Source organism: Oryctolagus cuniculus, chromosome 1 (assembly GCF_964237555.1).
Source record: "Oryctolagus cuniculus chromosome 1, mOryCun1.1, whole genome shotgun sequence".
NCBI classification, from domain to species: domain Eukaryota; kingdom Metazoa; phylum Chordata; class Mammalia; order Lagomorpha; family Leporidae; genus Oryctolagus; species Oryctolagus cuniculus.
In genome coordinates this window covers 19544739-19565628 of record NC_091432.1, presented here as the reverse complement: position 1 = coordinate 19565628, position 20890 = coordinate 19544739, and the positions used below count along the sequence as shown (strand labels likewise).

General features: G+C 49.5%; 1 protein-coding gene across 5 annotated transcripts in view; it reads right to left on the bottom strand.

The window, feature by feature from the left end:
• The window catches only part of AMBRA1 (autophagy and beclin 1 regulator 1), a 194142-nt gene that overhangs the window by 10932 nt on the left and 162320 nt on the right, over positions 1–20890 (bottom strand). For all 5 annotated transcript variants that reach the window (XM_051826317.2, XM_051826319.2, XM_051826321.2 and 2 more), the window contains 2 exons: positions 10010–10149; positions 262–354 (listed from right to left, as the gene is read on the bottom strand). In XM_051826317.2, coding sequence (XP_051682277.1) covers positions 262–354; positions 10010–10149 — 233 coding nt within the window. The remainder of the gene's footprint in view (positions 1–261; positions 355–10009; positions 10150–20890) is intronic.

Sequence of the window (20890 nt, the reverse complement as noted above, 5' to 3'; positions counted from 1 at the left end):
GCTCATATGGGAGGCTGGAGTTGCAGGCGGCACTTGGACCCTCTGCCCCATGCTGGCCCCTGAGATTTTATTTTTCTTTAGTGGGAATCCTCTCAAGTGAAACTGCACGCAGAAACTCAACACAGGGAGCAGATCAAAGAGGAACTGCTCTGGCGGAGGGGACCTGGAGCCTGTCTCAGGGCAGTGCTCAAGTGGTCCATCAAAGCAGGAGGCAGGGACCACCCTCTGGCCGGCTGCTCCCCTCCCACCTCACCAGCTTACCCAGGCCGCTCGCTGCTCCTGCTGCTGGAGTGCACGGTGAAGACCGTCTCGTTCAACTGGTCCCAGTAGTACTCAACCCCAGAGTTTAAGGCCCTGAAATTCAGTAAGGAAGGGCAGAGAAGAGAAGGTGGAAGGCATTAGAGAAGAAGAGCTCCTACAATTCCTGCGCTTTGTGGGCTGTGGCCTGGCAGCTGATCCTTCCTCTCTCTAGGGGCTGAGCAGGACCAGAGATGCTCATTCACCAGGACGCTCCGTGCTGGGACGATTCAGAGAAATCTAACAGCGCGAGCACCCAGATAGGTGGTTGTAGTCTCTTCCTCCCTGCAGACAAAGCCTAACCAGTTCCTCCTAGGGGGTAAGAGACAGCTAAAAGATAGCAACACCAGATGCAAGCAGTGGGTTCCAAGTGTTCAGACATGGAGAAAGGAGCTCAGATGGCAAATGACAGGCTGGAGGGAGGCCCGCTGGAGAGACACGTGCTGCGGACAGCCCTGCCAAAGAGGCTGCCAAGTCCTCAGCAGCGGAGGCTCCAAAACAAACCCAGCACAGGCTTTCAGCCCTGGGTCCTTCCCCATCAGCACAGGCTAGAAGGAAAGAAGCGAAGGCATCTTAGCATCCTTCATTTGCCTGGAGCTCAGAAGTGTTTTTTGTTTGTTTGTTTGTTTTTTTTTTTTTTTTTTTTTTTTTTTTTTTGACAGGCAGAGTGGACAGTGAGAGAGAGAGACAGAGAGAAAGGTCTTCCTTTGCTGTTGGTTCACCCTCCAATGGCTGCCGTGGCCGGCGCACCGCGGTCGGCGCACCGCGCTGATCCGATGGCAGGAGCCAGGAGCCAGGTGCTTTTCCTGGTCTCCCATGGGGTGCAGGGCCCAAGCACTTGGGCCATCCTCCACTGCACTCCCTGGCCACAGCAGAGAGCTGGCCTGGAAGAGGGGCAACCCGGACAGAATCCGGCGCCCCGACCGGGACTAGAACCCGGTGTGCCAGCGCCACAAGGCGGAGGGTTAGCCTAGTGAGCCGCGGTGCCAGCCTGCTCAGAAGTCTTAAGCAGAAAAAAGTCCTCACTGGGGCTGGCATTGTGGCACAACAGGTTGAACTGCTGCTTGCCACACTGGCATCCCAAAAGGGTGCTGGTTCAAGTCTCAGCTACTCCACTTCCGATCCAGCTCCCTGCTAATGAGCCTAGGAAGGCAGTAGAAGATGGCCCAGGTCTTTGGGCCCCTGCACCTGCATGAGAGACCTGGAAGAAGCTCCTGGCTCCTGGCTTCTGCCTGGCACAGCCCCAGCCATTGAGGCCATTTGGGGAGTGAACCAGCAGATGGAACATCCTTCTGTGTGTGTGTGTGTGTGTGTGTGTGTGTAACTCGGCCTTTCAAAAAATAAAATAAATCTTTAGAAAAAGAGAAAGAGAAAGGTCCTCACAGAGCTAAAATGGCCCTCACTGCTCTCTTCTGGACCTGGAGCCTCTTTAGCGAGTGTCAGTGAGACAAGCCATTGGGAAAGGTACACGGAGAACGCAAGAGACCTGAGGAATACACACCACCTTTTACAGGGGCGGAAGAAGAGACCCCCGAGTGGTGATGAGCAGGACTGCAGGCAGCAGAGGTCACCTACCTGTTGAGTTGTCTGGGCTGCCAACCTTTCCCTACATTGGGCTATCAAGCAGTTTCTCCCACTGTTGCCCAGCAACCAGAAAAGAGGCAAAAGTCTCTTCTTCTACACAGATTTGCCACCTCAGGCAGCAATCCTGGCTGACTGCAGTAGGTCCCAAAACACAAGGCTGCTTTGCCTTTTACAAAGTGATTGGATCAGCATTATGGTACAGTGGGTTCAAGAGGGCCTGTGACTCTGGCATCCCAAATGGGCATCTGTTCGTGTCCTGGCCGCTCCACTTCCAACCCAGCTCCCTGCCTGGAGAGGCAGCAGAATATGGTCCAGGTACTTGGGCCTCTGCCACCCACGTGGGAGACCAGGTGAAGCTCCTGGTTCCTGGGTTCAGCCTGGCCAAGTCCTGGCTGCTGCAGCCATCTGGGGAGGAACCAGCAGATGGAAGCGCTCTCTGTCTCTCCCTCTCTCTCTGTAACTCTGATCTTCAAGTGGGTGAATAAATCTTTAAAAAAAAAAATGATTAGCCGGCGCCACGGCTCACTAGGCTAATCCTCCGCCTACCGGCGCCGGCACACCGGGTTCTAGTCCCGGTCGGGGCGCCGGATTCTGTCCCGGTTGCCCCTCTTCCAGGCCAGCTCTCTGCTGTGGCCAGGGAGTGCAGTGGAGGATGGCCCAGGTGCTTGGACCCTGCACCCCATGGGAGACCAGGAAAAGCACCTGGCTCCTGGCTCCTGCCATTGGATCAGCGCGGTGCGCCGGCCGCAGCGCGCCGGCCGCGGCGGCCATTGGAGGGTGAACCAACGGCAAAGGAAGACCTTTCTCTCTGTCTCTCTCTCTCACTGTCCACTCTGCCTGTCAAAAAAAAAAAAAATTAAAAAAAAAAAAGATTGATTTGAGAGAGAGAGAGAGAGAGAAGCTCCCATCTGTTTGTTTATTCCTCAAATGCCTCCAATAGGCTAGGTTAGGCTAGGCTGGGAACTCAGTCCAGGTCTCCCATGTAAGTGGCAGGAACCCAACGACTTGAGCCATCGGCCGCCCCCGAGGGTAAGCATTAGCAGAATGCTGCAGTCAGGAGCCAGAGGCAGGTGTGGAACCCAAGCACTCTAAATGGGGTGCAGGCACCCTAACTTCTAGGCCAAATGCCTACCTGCTTCACCCACAGAGATCAACAGCACTCTCATCTGCTGGTTCACTCTCCAAATGCCTACAGTGGTCAGGGCTAGGCTGGGGCTGAAGCTGGGAGCAGGAAACATGTGGGCCGTGGGGACCCAATTACTTGAGCCATTACCGCTGGAGTCAGGACCCATTAGGGTACTCTAATAGGTCGCAGGTGTCCTAATCACTAGGCTAAATGCCCATCCTCGCTAAGCTTTTAGTGATTCTCCCCTGGAGAAATATTACCCAGCACCAGCCACCGCAGCTGAGGGCAGAGATGGTGCCAGCTATGAAGTGTGGGGCCAGAAGGCGGGAAGGAGTCTGAGTCTACTCATTAGCTCTCCAGTGTGCATGGAGAGATCATAAGAGTGATTCAAAATATTCTGTTCTGCTCCTCGATGGGACAGGATATGCACATGTATTTGAAGAAATCTGCTGTGAACTGAATCACGGACCTTCACATTTATTTATTGAAGCCCTAAACCCCAACGTGAATGTATCTGCAGATGGGGATCCAGGCGGCAAATAAGGTGAAGTGAGATGTGTGAAGTAATCTGATAGGACTGGGGCTTGTCTGTTACACAGCAACAAAGCAGCACGTCGAGCCAGAGGCAGCCCTCAGCAGAACCAGAACATGCAGGCACCTTGACCTCAGACCTCCAAAACTGTGAGCAAACACATTTCTGCTGTTTAAGCCACCATGATTATAGTTTTCACTATGGCTCCTTGAGTAGACTAAGACAAACCCCAACAGAAGCTATTTAATCTGGACAACTAGGTCACCCTCTTTTACCAAAAGAACGTTCATCCGTGGATAACAAATAGATCAAAGTCACTGAGTTAAAAGGGTTACCCAGTATAAGAAGAGTTCGGGAAGGTGATGAGGTGCTTGCTTCCTAAACGTGAGGACTAAGTAATAGGAGAGACCCGACAGGGCCTGGATGATGGAGGACATTGTCTTAGGAGGGTGTGTTGCCTCAGCACTAGGCACTGAGAACCCAGATCTGTCTTCAAGGGGCTCCCTAAGATTCTGGGTACTAGGATTCACCTGAGGAAATACTCGCTTCTTCATTTTGTTTTGTTTTAATATTTGAAAGGCAGACACAGAAAGAGATGGGGACCGGGGGGGGGGGGTTAGAGATCGATCTTCCATCTGCTGTTTCACTCCAAAAATGCCCACAACCACCTGGGCTGGTCCAGGCCAAAAGCAGGAGCTTGGAACTCGATCTGGGTCTCCCATGTGGATGGCAAGGACCCATCACTGCTGCCTCCCAGGGTGCACATTAGCAGAAAGGTGGGATTGGAGGCAGAGCTGCGACTTGAGCCCAGACGCACCAGTAAGGGATGTAGGCATCCTAAGAGGCAGCGTAATCACCACACTCAGCATGCACCCCATCACTTCTTCGAAGGGGAAGGTCATAGCCACACAGAAGTGCTCGTCCTTTCACCGCACCGGACGAACCCTTCCTGCTCCTTTTACAAGGCCGGCCTGGCTCTGGGTCTGGCGAGACAGTCTTCATACCATCCTTTTAAGTAGTAGAATCTCCTTCCTCCTCCACACACCCAGATACTTCTGTGGGGTTAGAAGCTGAGAATACATACTGGAGGGCAAAGGTGAGAGGTGACCTTAAGCCAGGGAAAAGGCAAATGGCCAGGAGTTGACAGCAGAGGCCTCCAGGAACATCATCATGGCACTTTGTGGTAAGCAAACCCTGGCTGTCTTAGGGACTATGTGAAGCCAGCTGCCAGGAAGCCTCTAATTTACAAGCTTGTCAGGATTTATTGACAGGTTGCAATACCATGTGGGTTCCTGGCAAATCCTTCCTCTGTAATTCTTGCTAGCCAGGGCTAATTAGTGACAACAAAGCTCTTCACACCAAACCGACAACAAACTATGCATGGTGTGGCCAGGAATCTTCCTTCCACTCTCAGAAAGAGGCCACTAGAAGGCCCACGCTCTGAACTGCGACTGCCAGCTTGATGCTGGAGGCCAAAGGTTTCCCCTAACATTTCCTTTCGGGGGTCAAGCGCCATCAGCGCACAGCCATGACCTGGCCAGCTGCCCAACAAAACAAGGGCAATCAGGTAGGGTCACACGTACTGATCCATGCTCCCTCCTGACCCGGCGTCTCTGCTCCCACAGGCAGGTATAATTCTAAGCCCTGAGATGCTCTTCTTTCTGTGGTCTGAGAGCTTGACTGGGACAAGCCCGTGCACCTGGTTTAAACTCCAGGCACTTCACCGAGAAGCAGTTAGCAGACACCCTCTCTGGTTGCTGAAACTCTGCCTTCCATACCAAGGTTACCAATTTCAGTCTGAGTGCTGAAGAGTGATCTCAACCCTCTCCTTCCCTCTTGGGTCTCAGTAAGGAGGAATGAGTCACTGTTTGCTCTTGGCTCTTCCTGGGAGCTAGACAAACACACAAGGGGATGAAGAAGAGCGGGAAAGCCAATCAGGGCGAGTCTTTCAAACGGACTTCCACTTGACACCTGGTTCTCTTCCGCAGCCTCTGCAAGCAGAGCTTCTGGGCTTGGTTCAACAACTTCCTTACTGCAGGGACTTTTCTAGACTTCCTGAATACACCTGCGAGACAGTGTGGCTTCTTCAGTGGTCAGCACACTCTCTCCACAGATCTTATGGCTCTGAACCTCACAACTTCTGGGGAATAGTCCCTTTGAGACTATGCTTCCTTCTTCTTCTTCTTCTTCTTCTTCTTCTTCTTCTTCTTCTTCTTCTTCTTCTTCTTCTTCTTTTAATAGGACGGCAGCATTGCAGGTGGTGGCTTTACCCACTAGGCCGCAATGCAGGCTCCTGATGATCTCGGATTTACATATTTATTTATTTATTTATTGGGATTTATTTTATTTATTTGAAAGACAGAGTTACAGAGAGAGGTAGAGCCAGAGAGAAAGAGAGGTCTTCCATCTGCTGATTCACTCCCCAGATGGCTGCAATGGCCAGAGTTGAGCCAATCTGAAGTGAGGAGCCAGGAACTTCTTCCAGGTCTCCCACGTGGGTGCAGGGGTCCAAGGACTTGGGCCATCTTCTACTGCTTTCTCAGGCCATAGCATAGAGCTGGATCAGAAAGGGAGCAGCCAGGACTCGAACTGGCGCCCATATGGGATGCTGGTGCTGCAGGCTGGGGCTTTAACCCGCTGTGCCACAGCACCATCCCCTATGCTTCCTGCTGTTAGTTACATGACTGCAGAGGCTTGGGCCACCCAGCTGTCTGCTTGCAAAGAACTGTGTCCAAGAAGGTTGGTCTTCACCCCCATGCCCTCTGTTGGTTGGCCTGAAAGATAGAATCTCTGTGGCAGCTCTGGCTCCCGCTCTGGGGCAGAAGCGTCTCTTCTGCTTGGGCAACGATGCTTGATTATTATTACCACTTACAATGGAGGCTCCCTCTGAAGCAGCAGAGCTGGGACTTGGTCAGGAGTCCCACACTTGGCCAATAGACTAGCTGCTCCACGGTCTGAGCCTACTTCTCTTCTGCCACGAGACCCTCCATTACATATTCTGGGCTGCCTCTGAGAAGCAGGGGTCTTCCCTGAAATACCAGCCTCATCTTCCATTGGCAGGGCTGGTCTGTGAAGCCCGAAGTGAGCGGTCATCCTTGTGTATCGCTCTGGGGCTTCACATTGCTGTTTATTGGTGAGGGTGCTGGCTGGGGTAGGGGCCAGCCAAAGGCCCAGCAGCAGCTTGGGAGGAGTACAGGTGGAGGGAGCCACATAAAAGAGAAAGGAGTACCTCACTGCTAGGAAGGGTGGGGAGACTGTTCTACTGCCCACTGAGACGGCCTGGCACAGGGGCTTGAGCGCCAGTTGTTCATCTCGCTTGTCCTCATAATTCCTTCTCCCAGGGAGATGAAGTATTTCCTAAAGCCTTCCTCTACCATCAAGTGGGGTGTTCGTACTACGAAGAGATGCCCAAGGAGCTTGTTCCCTCTGTCTTTGTGCTTGGAGAGAGTGCTGAGGCTAAGACAATACAGGAGAAATCAAGAGCAGTATTGAGAGAGCACAAAATGATGTGCAGCTGCCTGCGCCTGGGACAAAGGCAGACAGCCACCTGTTTCAGAGGGAGGGCTGTAATCTTGGGCCAGCTGGCTGCTGGAGCCTGTGCCCCTAGGAATGGGTGTGCCAGGGAGCTGCGTCACCAGGGATAGGCAGCTGCCTGTGAAAAAGGCAACAACCCCAAGCTCCTACTTCCCTGTTTATTTGTTCTCCTCATGTTAGGCCAGAGACCAATCATCTCAAAAGATGCAAATATTCTCACTTTTCCTCTAATTTCCCATTGCACCAGTCACCTGACCTGCTTAAGTGCCCCAACATGATCCAGGGCTGTGTTCCTTACTAGGTCTTAAAAAGTTAGAAAATTATGTGTGTCTTCTCCTGTTACCTTTGTCTATGCAACAGAGTACATTCCTTTCAACAGAACGGAAATGGGTTCTTGAATGGAAAAAAGGTAAGAACCAGTGATGGGGCGGGTGCTGTGGTGCAGCGAGTTAAGCAAGCTTGTGATGCCTGCTCCTATACCAGAGCTCAGGTTTGAGTCCCAGCCACTCTGCTCCCAACCCAGCTTCCTGCTAATGCACCTGAGAAGGCAGAGGATAACGGCAGGTCCTTCAGTTCCCTCCAGGATGGAGTGCTTGACTCCTGACCTTCAACCAGTCTAGCCCTGGCTGTCTGTTGTGGGCATCTGGGGAGTGAACTAGTGGATGGAAGATCTTTCTCTTTTTTTTTTCCTTCCCTTCCTCCCTCTCTATCTGTATGTGTGTGTATGTATGTGTGTTTCCCTGTCACTCTGCCTTTTAAATACATAAATAAATCTTGAAAAGAAAAAAAAAAAGCCAAACCAATTCTAGAAAAGAGCTGTGGACTGGAAAGCTAGGACACCTACATCTGCCACTCATCTGTTGGGAGGCCTTGGGTAAGTCTTAACTTCCTTACCTGTACATTCTTCTTATCCTTCCTTGCCTAAAGGAAAAAACTGTACAGATATGAAGGTGACTGAGACACGGAGAAGCTTAATTAGGACAAAGTTACACCTATGTGAAATTTATATGATATTTTTAAATTTCTTTCTCTAAGGCTTGGGCCTTTGCCACCCCAATGAAGAAATTAGAAGAAACAGCAACACAAAAAAAGGACAGGTCAAACTAGTTTTCTCTTGGTCTAAGGTAACTTGCTCTGTGGTGGGACAGTGCCTGCTGTGTCCAAAGCTACTGCCATCTTAGGGAAGAGGCTTGGCTTCTGTTGGGTAAGAGAGTTCTCCAGGCAGCCAAGATGGCGGAAGCCTGCTGAGACTCTGAGATGCTAAGATGACAGATGGGGAGAGAAACAGAGGCCGGAGCCAGCTCCATGCTTGGCTGAGGTGTCTGTGACTCACATCAAGTGCGTAGGCTGGGGTTTCAGGGTTAGAGAGCCCGCCTCTGTCAGAGCAGATCACACTGCATGGGAGGGGCTGGGAGTTTGGGTGGGACAAAGGTTAGTGGTGGGAAGCACATCAAAAACCAGTGCTGAAGGAGGCTGCTGAGAAACAGAGGAACATCTGTAACTATAGTGTTGTAAGAGTGAAATCATGGTCCAGAATTCTGTGCCAGTTTTGGAAGAGATGCCTACTGGATTCTCTTATGGATTTCTAAGAAAAGAGGAAGAGATGACAATCAGCCTCATGTTATTTGGGGAAAAGAAGTATTTCAGGACAGACTGATCCTGGGCAGACCAGGGGGAAGGTCAGAACTCAGTGCTGGGCTAACAGTAGCAGAGCTGTGGAAGAGGGAGGCTGTGTTCTGGAAAGACTCAAGGACATGGGGAAAGATGCTCTCTGGACACAGACCCCAAGGAGCAAAGCGAAATTAGCAGCATGGCTAGGTCAGGCTTCAGCAGTGGCCCGTCTTTGAGAGGAGCTCCAAAAATTCAAGACGCAAAGCAAGAGCTGCCCTTGGAAAGACATTTTTCTGTCCAGGGCCACTGACCTAACTCAGGTGACAATGGCTCAATCACCAGTCACCTAGCAGGCCACAAGAACTGATCCGAACACATCCTCTAGACACTCCCGGTGGCCAGAGCGCCTGGCAGACATCATGCTCTGATCGGCAGAACACCCCCGGAGAAGAGTGCGCCAAGTAAAGGACAGCATCAGGGCAGCCTGGAGGCAGAAGTGGCGTTTAGACGGCTGGCGCCCCGCAGTGCCCCATGCAGCAATCAGCCTGATCTGCAACGACGCGCAGCTTCACACTCCCCACCTGGCTGAGTCTGGAAATGGATGACAAACCTGGCTGATTCCCAGGTCTTGTGTGAATGATGCTGGATAGACCTGCATCCTCCGAAATGCCAGAGGGAGGGAAAGGGGTGTCACTGGGACTATAGACGGAAATGCTCGGGCTCCCTGTCCCCTTCTACTCCCCACTTCAAAACCAGAAAACAGTCGCTGGCTTTAAATTGAGCTTTTCAATGTGCTTTCACTATTACGAATGAGAGCTAGAAGCAGAGAGGAAAACAGGCAGGACAGACACAGGCTTGTTAGAGACCAGTGGCTTGACAAATTAGAGGTTTAACAATGCCTTATTTCCAATTTAATTTCTCAAGTTAATGTCTGTAGCATTTACACAAACCCAAGACCACCTGTTGCATTTTTCAAAAAGGGCTTAAAAAAGAATCTTTGATATCTACACGTGTACCTTCAGGGAAGCTTTACTATCCCTAGGAAACCAGAGAACCACGGAAAACAAGGGAAAAGAATACTGCCATTAGATTTAAGAAGACACTATCCCTAAGCCAGCCTTTCGACCGTATCTAGAACTGGAGGGCTAAGCTTACAGGTCCTGAGGAAGAGGATCTTCTAAGGGTTTGTGTGGACAATGGGGCGGCCTCTTGCAGGATTGAGAGCTCATTGGAAGAGCCCTCTGGCTGGCCAGCCGCACAAGTGAATGCTGATTACTCTTGTCCTCAGTCCCGTGGCCCTCCGCTCCCACCCCTGAGCAACTCACTCTGGTCGGCAGATCACCAGGTCTCCTTTGTTGGTACCGTAGGCCAGCCCAAGGCCTGGCTCTGGCAGCCAGCGGGCAGAGTTGATGCTGACATGTCTCCGCTGGTCAGCAGGCATGGGGTAAAGAACGTTGAAAACTCTCTGGGTGAGGGAGAAAGAAGGAAGAAGAGAGAATGGGAGGAGAAACAATTTGTTACCAAGAATAACAAAATCTAGGGAGAAACAAATTAACCACAGGGAGGAGGAAGATGTTGAGGCTGGGAATGGGGTGACTTAATTCACTGTAAGAGAACTTGGGTGTGCAGGAGAGGGAAGGACTCTCTTATTTTTGCTGAGAGCGAGTTCTCTTTCAAAAAATAGTAAGGGTAATCCTAATACACTTGCTTAGAGACTTTTGGCACTTTTATTTTCACTGTTTTAAGTTAACCACCTGGAAAGCCCCATCCAGGGCCCACCACCCCAGAAGGATTTGCCCATAGCTTTCCTCCGACCAGCCTCAACCTTGGCTGGAAGTCCTGTTACCATGGAAATCGCAGTACTCTCACAGCAGTGGGGAATTGGAGGTGATAGGGGGGCGGGTGGGGGTGATAACATCAGAGAATATTCTTAATTCATCTAATTAAAAGCAATGTTAAAACTGCTATTGTTAAGGAAAGCTAAAAGGTGCATTAAGATGTAGGGAGCAGAGCAGAGCAGCAGCTTGCATGCACACATACACGAATTCTTCCTAGCTTATATAAATCACCATCAAAGAGTCACCATTCTCCTCTCAGTAGTCTCAATCTTCCCAAGCTAATATTTCCTGAAGGGCAGTTTAGCTGGGCTGGGGTTTGAGCTGAAGGTGATAGGCAGTTTCACAGTCTCTTTGGCCACTGACCTATAAGATATTTCAGAAGCAACTCAGAGAGAGGGGGCAGCCCAGTGGAAGAAGGAAAGATATAGATTTTAGAAAGACTTGAGCTTTAGTCCTGATGCCCCTATGTAACAACCCTCCAGATTTTCACTGAAACAGAACACCTGCATTCAAACGATTAGGGAGCTTAAAAGAGATGTATATGAGGGCACTCCAAAAAGCTCATGGAAGAGGTTGGCATTGTAGCACAAGGGTTAAATCACTGCTTGAGATGCCCACATTCCATATGGGAGTGCTGGTTCAAGTCCCAGCTGCTCTGCTTCTGATCCAGTTTCCTGCCAATGCATCCTGGGAGGTAGCAGATGGCTCAAGTGCTTGGGCCCTGGCCACACACATGGGAGACTTGGATAGAGTTCTGGGCTCCCAGTTTTGGCCTGACCCAGCCATGGCTGTAGCAGGTAACTAAGGAGTAAACCAAAGGATGTAAGATATCTTTCTGTATTTCTCTCTATGCTGCTCTGCCTTTCAAGTAGATGAAAATAAATATCAAAAAGAAAGGTTTTTTTTTTTTTTTTTTTTTGACAGGCAGAGTGGACAGTGAGAGAGAGAGACAGAGAGAAAGGTCTTCCTTTTCTGTTGGTTCACCCCTCAATGGCCGCTATGGCCAGCACGCTGCGACCGGCGCATCGTGCTGATCCGAAGCCAGGAGCCAGGAGCCAGGTACTTCTCCTGGTCTCCCATGCGGGTGCAGGGCCCAAGCACTTGGGCCATCCTCCACTGCACTCCCGGGCCACAGCAGAGAGCTGGACTGTAAGAGGAGCAACCGGGACAGAATCCAGCGCCCCGACCGAGCCTAGAACCCGGGGTGCCAGCGCAGCAGGCAGAGGATTAGCCTATTGAGCCGTGGCGCTGGCCGAGAAACAGCTTTTAATAAAACCAAAAAGTTCATGGGGGCCAGCGCTGTGGCGCAGCAGGTTAAAGTCCTGGCCTGAAGCGCCGGCATCCCATATGGGCGCAGGTTTGAGACCTGGCTGCTCCTATTCCAATCCGACTCTCTGTTATGGCCTGGGAAAGCGGTAGAAGATGGCCCAAATTCTTTGGCCCCTGCACCCACGTGGGAGACCCGGAGGAAGCCCCTGGCTCCTGGCTGTGGATCGGCACAGATCCGGCCATTGCGGCCATCTGGGGAGTGAACCAGTGGATGGAAGACCTCTCTCTCTGACTCTACCTCTCTGTAACTTTGTCTTTCAAATAAATAAAAATAAATCTTAAAAGAAAAAAGTTCATGGAAAATGGAATTTTAAGTTTCTTTTGGTGTAAATATTTTTGAGATTTCTATGAACTTTTTGAAGACCTCTCATATGCATGGATTTCAAAATTTTTTGCTTGGGGTAACGCTGTGGCATAGTGGGTTAAGGTGCTGCCTGCAACGCTGGCATCCATATGAGCGCCAGTTCGAGTCCTGGCTGCTTCATTTCAGATCCAGCTCCCTGCTAATGCACCTGGGAAAGCTGTAGAAGACAGCCCAGGACCTTAGGACCTTGCATGCACATGGAAGACCCAGAAGAAGTTCCTGGCTCCTGGCTTTGGCCTGGTCCAGCTCAAACCATTGCTGCCATGTAGGGAGTTAACCAGGGGATGGAAGATCTCTCTCTTGCTCGCTCGGTCTCTGCCTTTCCCTCTCTGTAACTCTGCCTTTCAAACAAATAAATCTTTAAAAATAATTTTTTTTTGCACCAAAATGAACTTATCTTTTAGTATCATTTCCACAGACTTTCTGAAGTACCCTTGTATATACAACGCCTACTATGATGCAAAGTCACAATGTCAACTGTTGTTACCGTCATCAGGAACCAAATAGTCATGAAGGCCGAAAAAAGGACAGGAGACTGAGAATCTATAAACTGGAGTTTTATTTTCTTTCTAACTCCCTCTGTTTTTACTCTATATAATAGGGATGAACTTCATCTACCTTTACTTGCCCCTAGGGTTTATGAAAGGAAAAAATGATTTAGAAATTAGTATTTATAAAATGAAGTTAGGGTGCTACAATGATTGTTTTCCTGATGAGACAAGGAAAGGAAGCAAAGCAGCAGCTGAGCCTGAGCTCCATCCTCACAAGCACATGCTGAGAAGCCCTGGAGGGAGCACCTGCTGACGTCCTGGGCATCTACTGAAAGCCGGTACCGGACAACCTCTGGAACAGGGAAGACAGCACATATGCTCGGTGCACTGATGCACACATGACGGTGCTGATATCAGCTATTTCCCAAGTGTGGTGCTGAAGAACATGCTTGGGTGTGAGGACACCCTTTCAGAATGGTTCTGCACCACACTGAGGTTGAGTGGATCTTTTACAGATATAGGATAAAAACCTCTGACACCCTCCCTGTTATCAGTCAGTTGTAAATGGAAGAATTAGCTAGGGTTCCTTAAATTGTTGGTCTGAGGAAACTATCAAAAGAGAGCCCAGGAGCCAGCACTGTGGTGTAGTGGGTAAAGCTGCCGGCTGATGTGCTGGCATCCCACATGCGCACCAGTTCAAGTCCCGGCTGCTCCACTTTCAATCCAGCTCTCTGCTAGTACACCTGGGAAAGAAGTAGAAGATGGTCCAGGTCCTTGGGCCCCTGCACCCTTGTGGAAAACCTGCAAGAAGCTCTTGGCTCCTAGCTTTAGATTGTTCCAGAAGATGGAAAGATCTCTCTCTCTTTCTCTGCCTCTTTCTCTCTGTAATTCTGCCTTTCAAATCAATCAATCAATCTTAAAAGGGGGGTGCAATAGGGGCCAGCACTGTGGTGGAGTGGGTTAAGCTGTTGCCTGAGATGCCTGCATCCCATCTGGGTGCCAGTTCATGTCCTGCTATTCTGCTTCTGAATCGGTTCTCTGCTAATGTGCCTGGAAAAGCAGCAGAGGCTAGCCCAAGTGCTTGGGCCCCAGCAGCCATCTGGGAAGTAGACCACTGGTTGGAAGATCTCTTTCTCTATCTCTCCTTCTTTCTCTGTGTAACTCTGCCTTTTAAATAAAATTAATACATCTTTTAAAAAAATAAATAAAACCAAAGTGCCCAATAACATTTGTGAATTTCTATCCTGGTCATCTAGACATAGTTGCTTGACCTCTGGATAATCTGTTCCTTGTACAGATCTATTTGTCAGGAGCCTTGAAAAAAGCAGTGGCTACTCCTCTCCACTCAGCCTCACCACTGATCAGCCCATGCAGACGTCGGTAGCACATTTTTCCTCTGCACCTGAACAATCTTTTCCTTTAAATCAGGAATGGTGGTGCCTTCATTATTTCTCACAGGGGTTTGCACCTTCCCAGAAGATAGTCAGTGGTCTCTGTCAAACCTATAGGTTCCGTGGTTAAAAACAACTTGAAATTCACACTCAAAGGAAGCCTGGTCGTCAGACAACTGTGGCTGGAGTCATTTAATCTGTTTAGTTTTCTCTCTCCCAAGGTCAGATGGTGTGAGCAGGTATACCTTCAGTGAGGTGAGTGTTGGGGCACAGTGGGTTAAGTCACTGTTTGCAATGGCTGCTCTGCTTCCAATCCAGTTTGCTGATAATCTGTCCTGAGAGGCAGCTAGTGATGGCTCAAGTGCCTGGGCCACTGCCACCCAGATGAAAGCCTCATGAGTTCCAGGCTCCTGGCTTTGGCCTTGCCCAGCCCTGGCTTTTGCAGGAATTTGGGAAGTGAACCAGTGAATAGAAGGTTTCTCTCTCTTTTGCATAGCCTTTCAAGTAGATGAAAATAAATACTCATTTAAAAAGAAAGAAGGGTGAGTGCTAACTCCAGCAGCTTAGATGAGGGGAGGCTTGGTGTTGGGTCTGTAGCAGCTCTGAATGGGCCTCGCAGCAGTCTTCCCGAAAATCTCAATGATATAACTGCAGCAAATGGGGCAGAGGGAGAGAAAAAGTGGCCTTGCAAGAACAGAGTTTTAGTAAATCAGATGCTTTGGGGGTTGGTTGTGCTGAGTTTTTTGATGGGAATCTCAAAGAAAATAATTTAAAAATCCCTCTTTTCTAGAAATTTTCCAGGTTCAGAAAGAAGCAGGGGCCAGCGCTGTGGCGCAGTGGGTTAACGCCCTGGCCTGAAGCACCAGCATCCCATATGGGTGCCAGCTAGTCCTGGCTGCTCCATTTCCCATCCAGCTCTCTGCTTTGGCCTGGGAAAGCAGTAGAAGATGGCCCAAGTCCTTGGGCCCCTGCACCCGCATGGGAGACCCGGAAGAAGCTCCTGGCTCCTGGCTTCAGATCAGCACAGCTCTGGGTGTTGCGACCATCTGGGCAGTGAACCAGTGGATGGAAGACCTCTCTCTCTCCCTCTCTCTTTCTGCTTCTCCTCTGTGTAACTCTGACTCTCAAGTAAAAAATACATAAATCTTAAAAAAAAAAAAAAAAAAAAAAGAAAGAAGCAAACAAGCCTCTCATATGTCACAAGTTTACCTTTTACTGTCCTCCTGCCAAGGGATTAAGAAGCAAACACTACCACTTTGTTTCTCAGAACAGAAACTTGATTTGGGGACAAAACTCTCCATATGACGGATGACCACAGCTTAGGTGAGACAAGGTCATAGAGTCTTTGGAAATAAGTAATTAGAAGTAATTAGACCTCCAGACCTTGCCAGTCACTTCACAACCTCACAGCTGCAGGAGTCATCGATTTGTCCTCTGGCTCTGTCCTGCTACCCCTCTCCACCCACCACCCCCACCCCATCCTTAAACAGTGCTGAAAGGGCAGCTCCCAAATGCCCATCTCCTCTACTGTTTGAGTATTAGGCTAAATCCTGTTTTGTGGCAGGAAGCCAGAAAATGCCACGTGAAGATCAGCAGCCTCCAGGAGTCCTGATAAGCACTTGACTGCTTATCACAGTATAGCGTGGGGGTGGGAAGGGGGAGATGAGGGCAAAGACATATGGGGGGATGACAGCATAGAGGATGCAGGGTGGGTAGGAATCACTGATTCTCAGGTCCCCAGAAGTCACCCGGTCCAGTCCTTCTTGTTCAACACATGCCTGGAACAATGAGATGCTGACCCATTTTTAACAAACACCCAGAGATGTGGTTTCCACTCCTTTCCCTGGCCTGAGGTGAACAGCTCTCAATACACCTCACTAAGGGAAAACACCTCTCACTATCAGTCAGCCAGAGAGATGAGACACTATCTGGCAACAATGACACCAACATCACTGACAACAAGGTCGCTCAGGCGACTGTCCCACCACTTCTGTGTCTCTCCGACACAGGGACTGGGTGAGCTGTGAGGCTCCTCCCAGACTTCAGTGAGGACTGGCTCTGAGACCCAAAGTTCATCAATACTGATAAGAAAGATCAGAGACATTGGGAGGACAGCCCTGGCCTTCAGCTAAAGGTACTCCAAATGCAGTCCAAGTGAAGGTTTCCTTGACACTAGTCACGTGTTCTGAAGCTCCCATAGGATCTTAAGGACAAAGCCCTGTAGCCTGTCAAAACTACCCACCTGCCCTCTGACAGAGTGACATCCAGTACACAGGAAGAGGATTTTCAGGACCTGAGGGTACTTTGCGGGGCTAGATACAAAACCCAGCTGCTGATTCTTATTTGAAGAGTCCTGATTTCACCTGCAGCTATAACTATTCCCTGAGATATGACAAATGCTGACGGCAACCCCCCCTTCCCAAAGTAGATTGTTCTCATTTCTGTCTAACATCTATGAAGAAAATTGGAATCAATATGCTAGAAGGAACAAATTTTTTCCAAGTCAGTGCAGTCGCAGCACGTCAATAGAGAATGAGTCAGGTCACCCAGATCTGTATGGGTACAGGGGGGTAGAAAGAGATAATGAATTATCCTTCTACTTCTGGGTTCCAAGACAATCTCTCACATCATTTGCCAATTTTTTTAAAGATTTATTTATTTTTATTTGAAAGGCAGAGTTACAGAGAGGCTGAGGGAGAGAGAGGGAGAGGGAGAAGGAGAGGGAGAAGGAGAGGGAGAGGGAGAGGGAGAGGGAGAGGGAGAGGGAGAGGGAGAGGGAGACTCAATCTTTGTCTTCCATCCACTGGTTCACTCCCCAGATGGCTGCAATGCCCGGAGCTGTGCCAATCTGAAGCCAGGAGCCAGGAGCAAGGAGCCTTCTCCAGGTCTCCCACACAGGTGCAGAGGCCCAAGGACTTGGGCCATCCTGCACTGCTTTCCCAGGCCATAACAGAAAACTGGATCAGAAGTGGAGGCCCCATGGAACACTTGCACTATGGGCGGTAGCCCCACCCGCCATGCCACAGCACCGACCCCATCATCGCTTGCCTTTCTATCCTTCAAACTAAGTAATAGGAAATAGTAGCAAAAGAAGACATTTCCTAGATCAAAACTAAAGGTTTCTTGCTCAAAGAAATGCAGGAAAAGAATGAGAGGGAGCCAGGGTCAGCAGGAAATCTTCCTCTCCATCCTTTTAAAATTCAGAGGAAAAATGTACTGCAGCCCCTTTCCTTAATGCATGCCAATAAGACTCAGACCATTAGTCTAAGCAGCAAACTGTATCACTCAGAGCAGCGCAAATAAGAGGCTAAAAGGAAAAACTTTATGGCAATTTTATTTACATCTGGAATCCCTTCTCTGTAAAACTGAGATTTCTGTAGCAGTGGCAGGAGGTCTAGTGCAGGTGGCAGATCTCCTTATTTAGCTAAGATCGTGGAAATGGAAGCTAGAAGGGCCTTGGGAGAAGGCGCTTGGGGCTTGGAGGGAAAGGGGGCCAAGGGGGCTTGGAGGAATAAAGGAACTGTGAGAAGAAGAAGAGCTTTCTGGGTAATGATGGGAATTACGGGAGGCTTGAAGCTTCTAGAAGAGGGTGACTTGAAGAGAATCAACTTTCCAAGAAGAAGGAAAAATCAATGGAAAGCAGATGAGAAGAGACAGCTGACCTTTCCATTGTAAGTGGATGGCTACATATCTTATCACAGGCTGAGAAGCGCACATATCCCAGTGCAGGCAGGGGGAGGGACTCTATGGCTATCTTTTTTTCCTTTTCAAGCTTGTGCTGTGATTAGATTCGTGAATTATTAGAGACCCTTCATCTCCAGGAAAATATTATTTTTTAAAGAATTCCTATTTAGTTGAGAGGCAGAGAATGAACAAGAGCATTCCCATTTGCTGATTCACTCCCCAGATATCCGAAATGGCCGGAGCTGGGCTAGGCCAAAATCTGGGAGCTGGGAACTCAACCTATGTCTCCCACATAGCAGGAAAGCAAGTATTTAAACTCATCCCTGCCTCCCAGCATCTGTACTAACAAGAAGTTAGAATCATGAGCCAAAGACAGAGCCAGAGTCATACCCAGCTACTCTAATGTGGGACAGGGGCATCCTAACTGAGAGCTTAACTGCTAGAGCAAATGCCTGCCCTTCTGATTTGTTTTTTAGAAACTTTTTTGTTTTACTGTCTCCAAATCTTTTTTATATTCTATGTTGGGGTTCAGAACTCATAGAATGCTGATGTTATTTATTTATTTTTTGGCCGGTGCCGCAGCTCAATAGGCTAATCCTCCACCTTGCGGTGCCGGCACACCGGGTTCTAGTCCCGGTCAGGGCGCCGCATTCTGTCCTGGTTGCCCCCAGCTCTCTGCTATGGCCAGGGAGTGCAGTGGAGGATGGCCCAGGTGCTTGGGCCCTGCACCCCATGGGAGACCAGGAAAAGCACCTGGCTCCTGCCTTTGGATCAGCGCGGTGCGCCGACCACAGCGCGCCAGCCGTGGTGCACCGGCCTTGGCGGCCATTGGAGGGTGAACCAACGGCAAAAGGAAGACCTTTCTCTCTGTCTCCCTCTCTCACTGTCCACTCTCCCTGTCAAAAAATTAAAAAAAAAATTTAGTTATTTTTTTAAGATTTACTTATTTATTTGAAAGGCAGACAGGGAGGGAAGGAAAGAGATAGAAGGAGTGTCGCTCCCCCTCTTCGTGGAGGAACGACACAGGACCCTGTGCTGTTCTTTTGTCTGCTCAGCCCTTCCCGGGTTTGCTGCTGGTTCTTCCAGGGTTGGCTACCGACCGTTCCACCTCCGTGCAAGGGCGGTTCCCCCTGCCACTTTCCCCACTTCCGCGGGGGAGCGGCACACCACCGGCCGGCTCTCTCGGGGGCTGCACAGGTGTTCCTTCAGATAGATGTTCCTGGTGCATGTTGTCTCTCTCCTCCTTTATAGTCCTCTTCCGCCAATCCCAACTCTGCTACCCACACGCTGAGCATGCTGCTCTCCTCCAATCAGGAGCAGGATCAGCTCCTGCAGGTCATCACTCAAGTTGGCGAGAGGCAGCTGCGTAGAAGTTGTTACTCCCTTCTCAGCGCCATATTGTGGGAGAGCAGATGCATAGAATAAGTCTCAATTCCAGTAACAGTCTAGTCCGAGTTGCTCCCCACAAAGGAGGGAGGGAGGGAGGGAGAGACAGAGAGAAAGAGATCTTCCATTTGCTGATTCACTTCCCAAATGCTTGCAACAGCCTGGGCTACAGAGCACTGTCCAGGTCTCCCACAAGTGTGGCACAGACTCAAGTACTTGAGCCATCACCTGCTGCTTCCAGGGTGCATGTAGCAGGAATCTGAATGGAAGCAGAGGAGCAGAGACTGCCCTCAGGAATTTTGTATGGGATGCAGGCATCTGGAGCTGATCCACAACACCTGCCCTGCTGATGCAATTTTTAAACTAGTTACTAAAAAATGAAAACCAGAATGGAACGTCATCTAATTTTCCCCTTCCATTTAACTCAAGCAGGAACAATTCTACCTGGACCACATCTGTCCAAACCAAAGTTCTCCCAACAGAAGAGAAGAACAAACAACTGCTTTCCTTAACTCTCTGGAATGTGTTGCCCTTTGTTGCTACTGACAGTCCCTTGCCTTGAAGTAATTTCAGCCAACCTCCTGGGATTTGTTGGGACTTTGTCTTATTTATTTGTTCCTCAAAGAGATCCCAAGGACAAAGAGGGTAAGCATTTTTGTTTTCCAAAGGCCATTTCTGGCCATTAGAATCACAAAAATCACTGCAGCTGAGAGATTTATGTCTACACTAAATTGGGGAAGGAAAAAAAGGGGGGATTAAGGCACTCATTACTTCTGGAATTCCCAGATTTTTTTTTTTTTTTTTTTTTTTTTTTTTTTTTTTTTTTTTTTTTTTTTTTTACAGGCAGAGTGGACAATGAGAGAGAGAGAGAGACAGGTCTTCCTTTGCCATTGGTTCACCCTCCAATGGCCACCATGGCTGGTGCGCTGCGGCCGGCGCACCGCGCTGATCTGATGGCAGGAGCCAGGTGCTTCTCCTGGTCTCCCATGGGGTGCAGGGCCCAAGTACTTGGGCCATCCTCCACTGTACTCCCGGGCCATAGCAGAGAGCTGGTCTGGAAGAAGGGCAATCGGGACAGAATCCGGCGCCCTGACCAGGACTAGAACCCGGTGTGCCGGCGCCACTAGGCGGAGGATTAGCCTATTGAGCCGTGGCGCCGGCTCGAATTCCCAGAAATTAAAATAATTACTTCTTCCTGTTCCCATATCACTGAGCATGTTCTTGAGCTTCCTGGCTTTCCAGATTCCAAAGGAAAAGGACTAATGAGTAGATTCACCTGCATAAGAGAGACTTTTTGTTTTGCTTGATCATGTAGTTTTTTTTTTAATCAGTGAATGTATGTTTTATTCACTTATTTATTTGAAAAGTAGAGTTAGAGAGAGAGAGATGGAAAGAGAGAGATTGATCTTCCTTCTGCTGGTTCACTCCCCTAATGGCCTTAAGGCTGGGGCTGAACCAGGTCAAAATGAGGAGCTAGAACTCAATCTGGGTCTTCCACTTGGGTGCGCAAGACCACATACTTGAGCCATCACCACTGCTTCTCATGTGTGCATTAGCAGGAAGCTTAACTGGAAGCAGAGCCAGGACTCAAACCAGCATTCTAATGTGGGATGCAGGCATCTTAAATGGAATGCTAAGCCCTATGGCAAATGCCTATCCTCTGATCCATTTAGTTTTTTAGAAGAAAGTATGTATCTGTTCAAGACAAGAATAACCTTATATA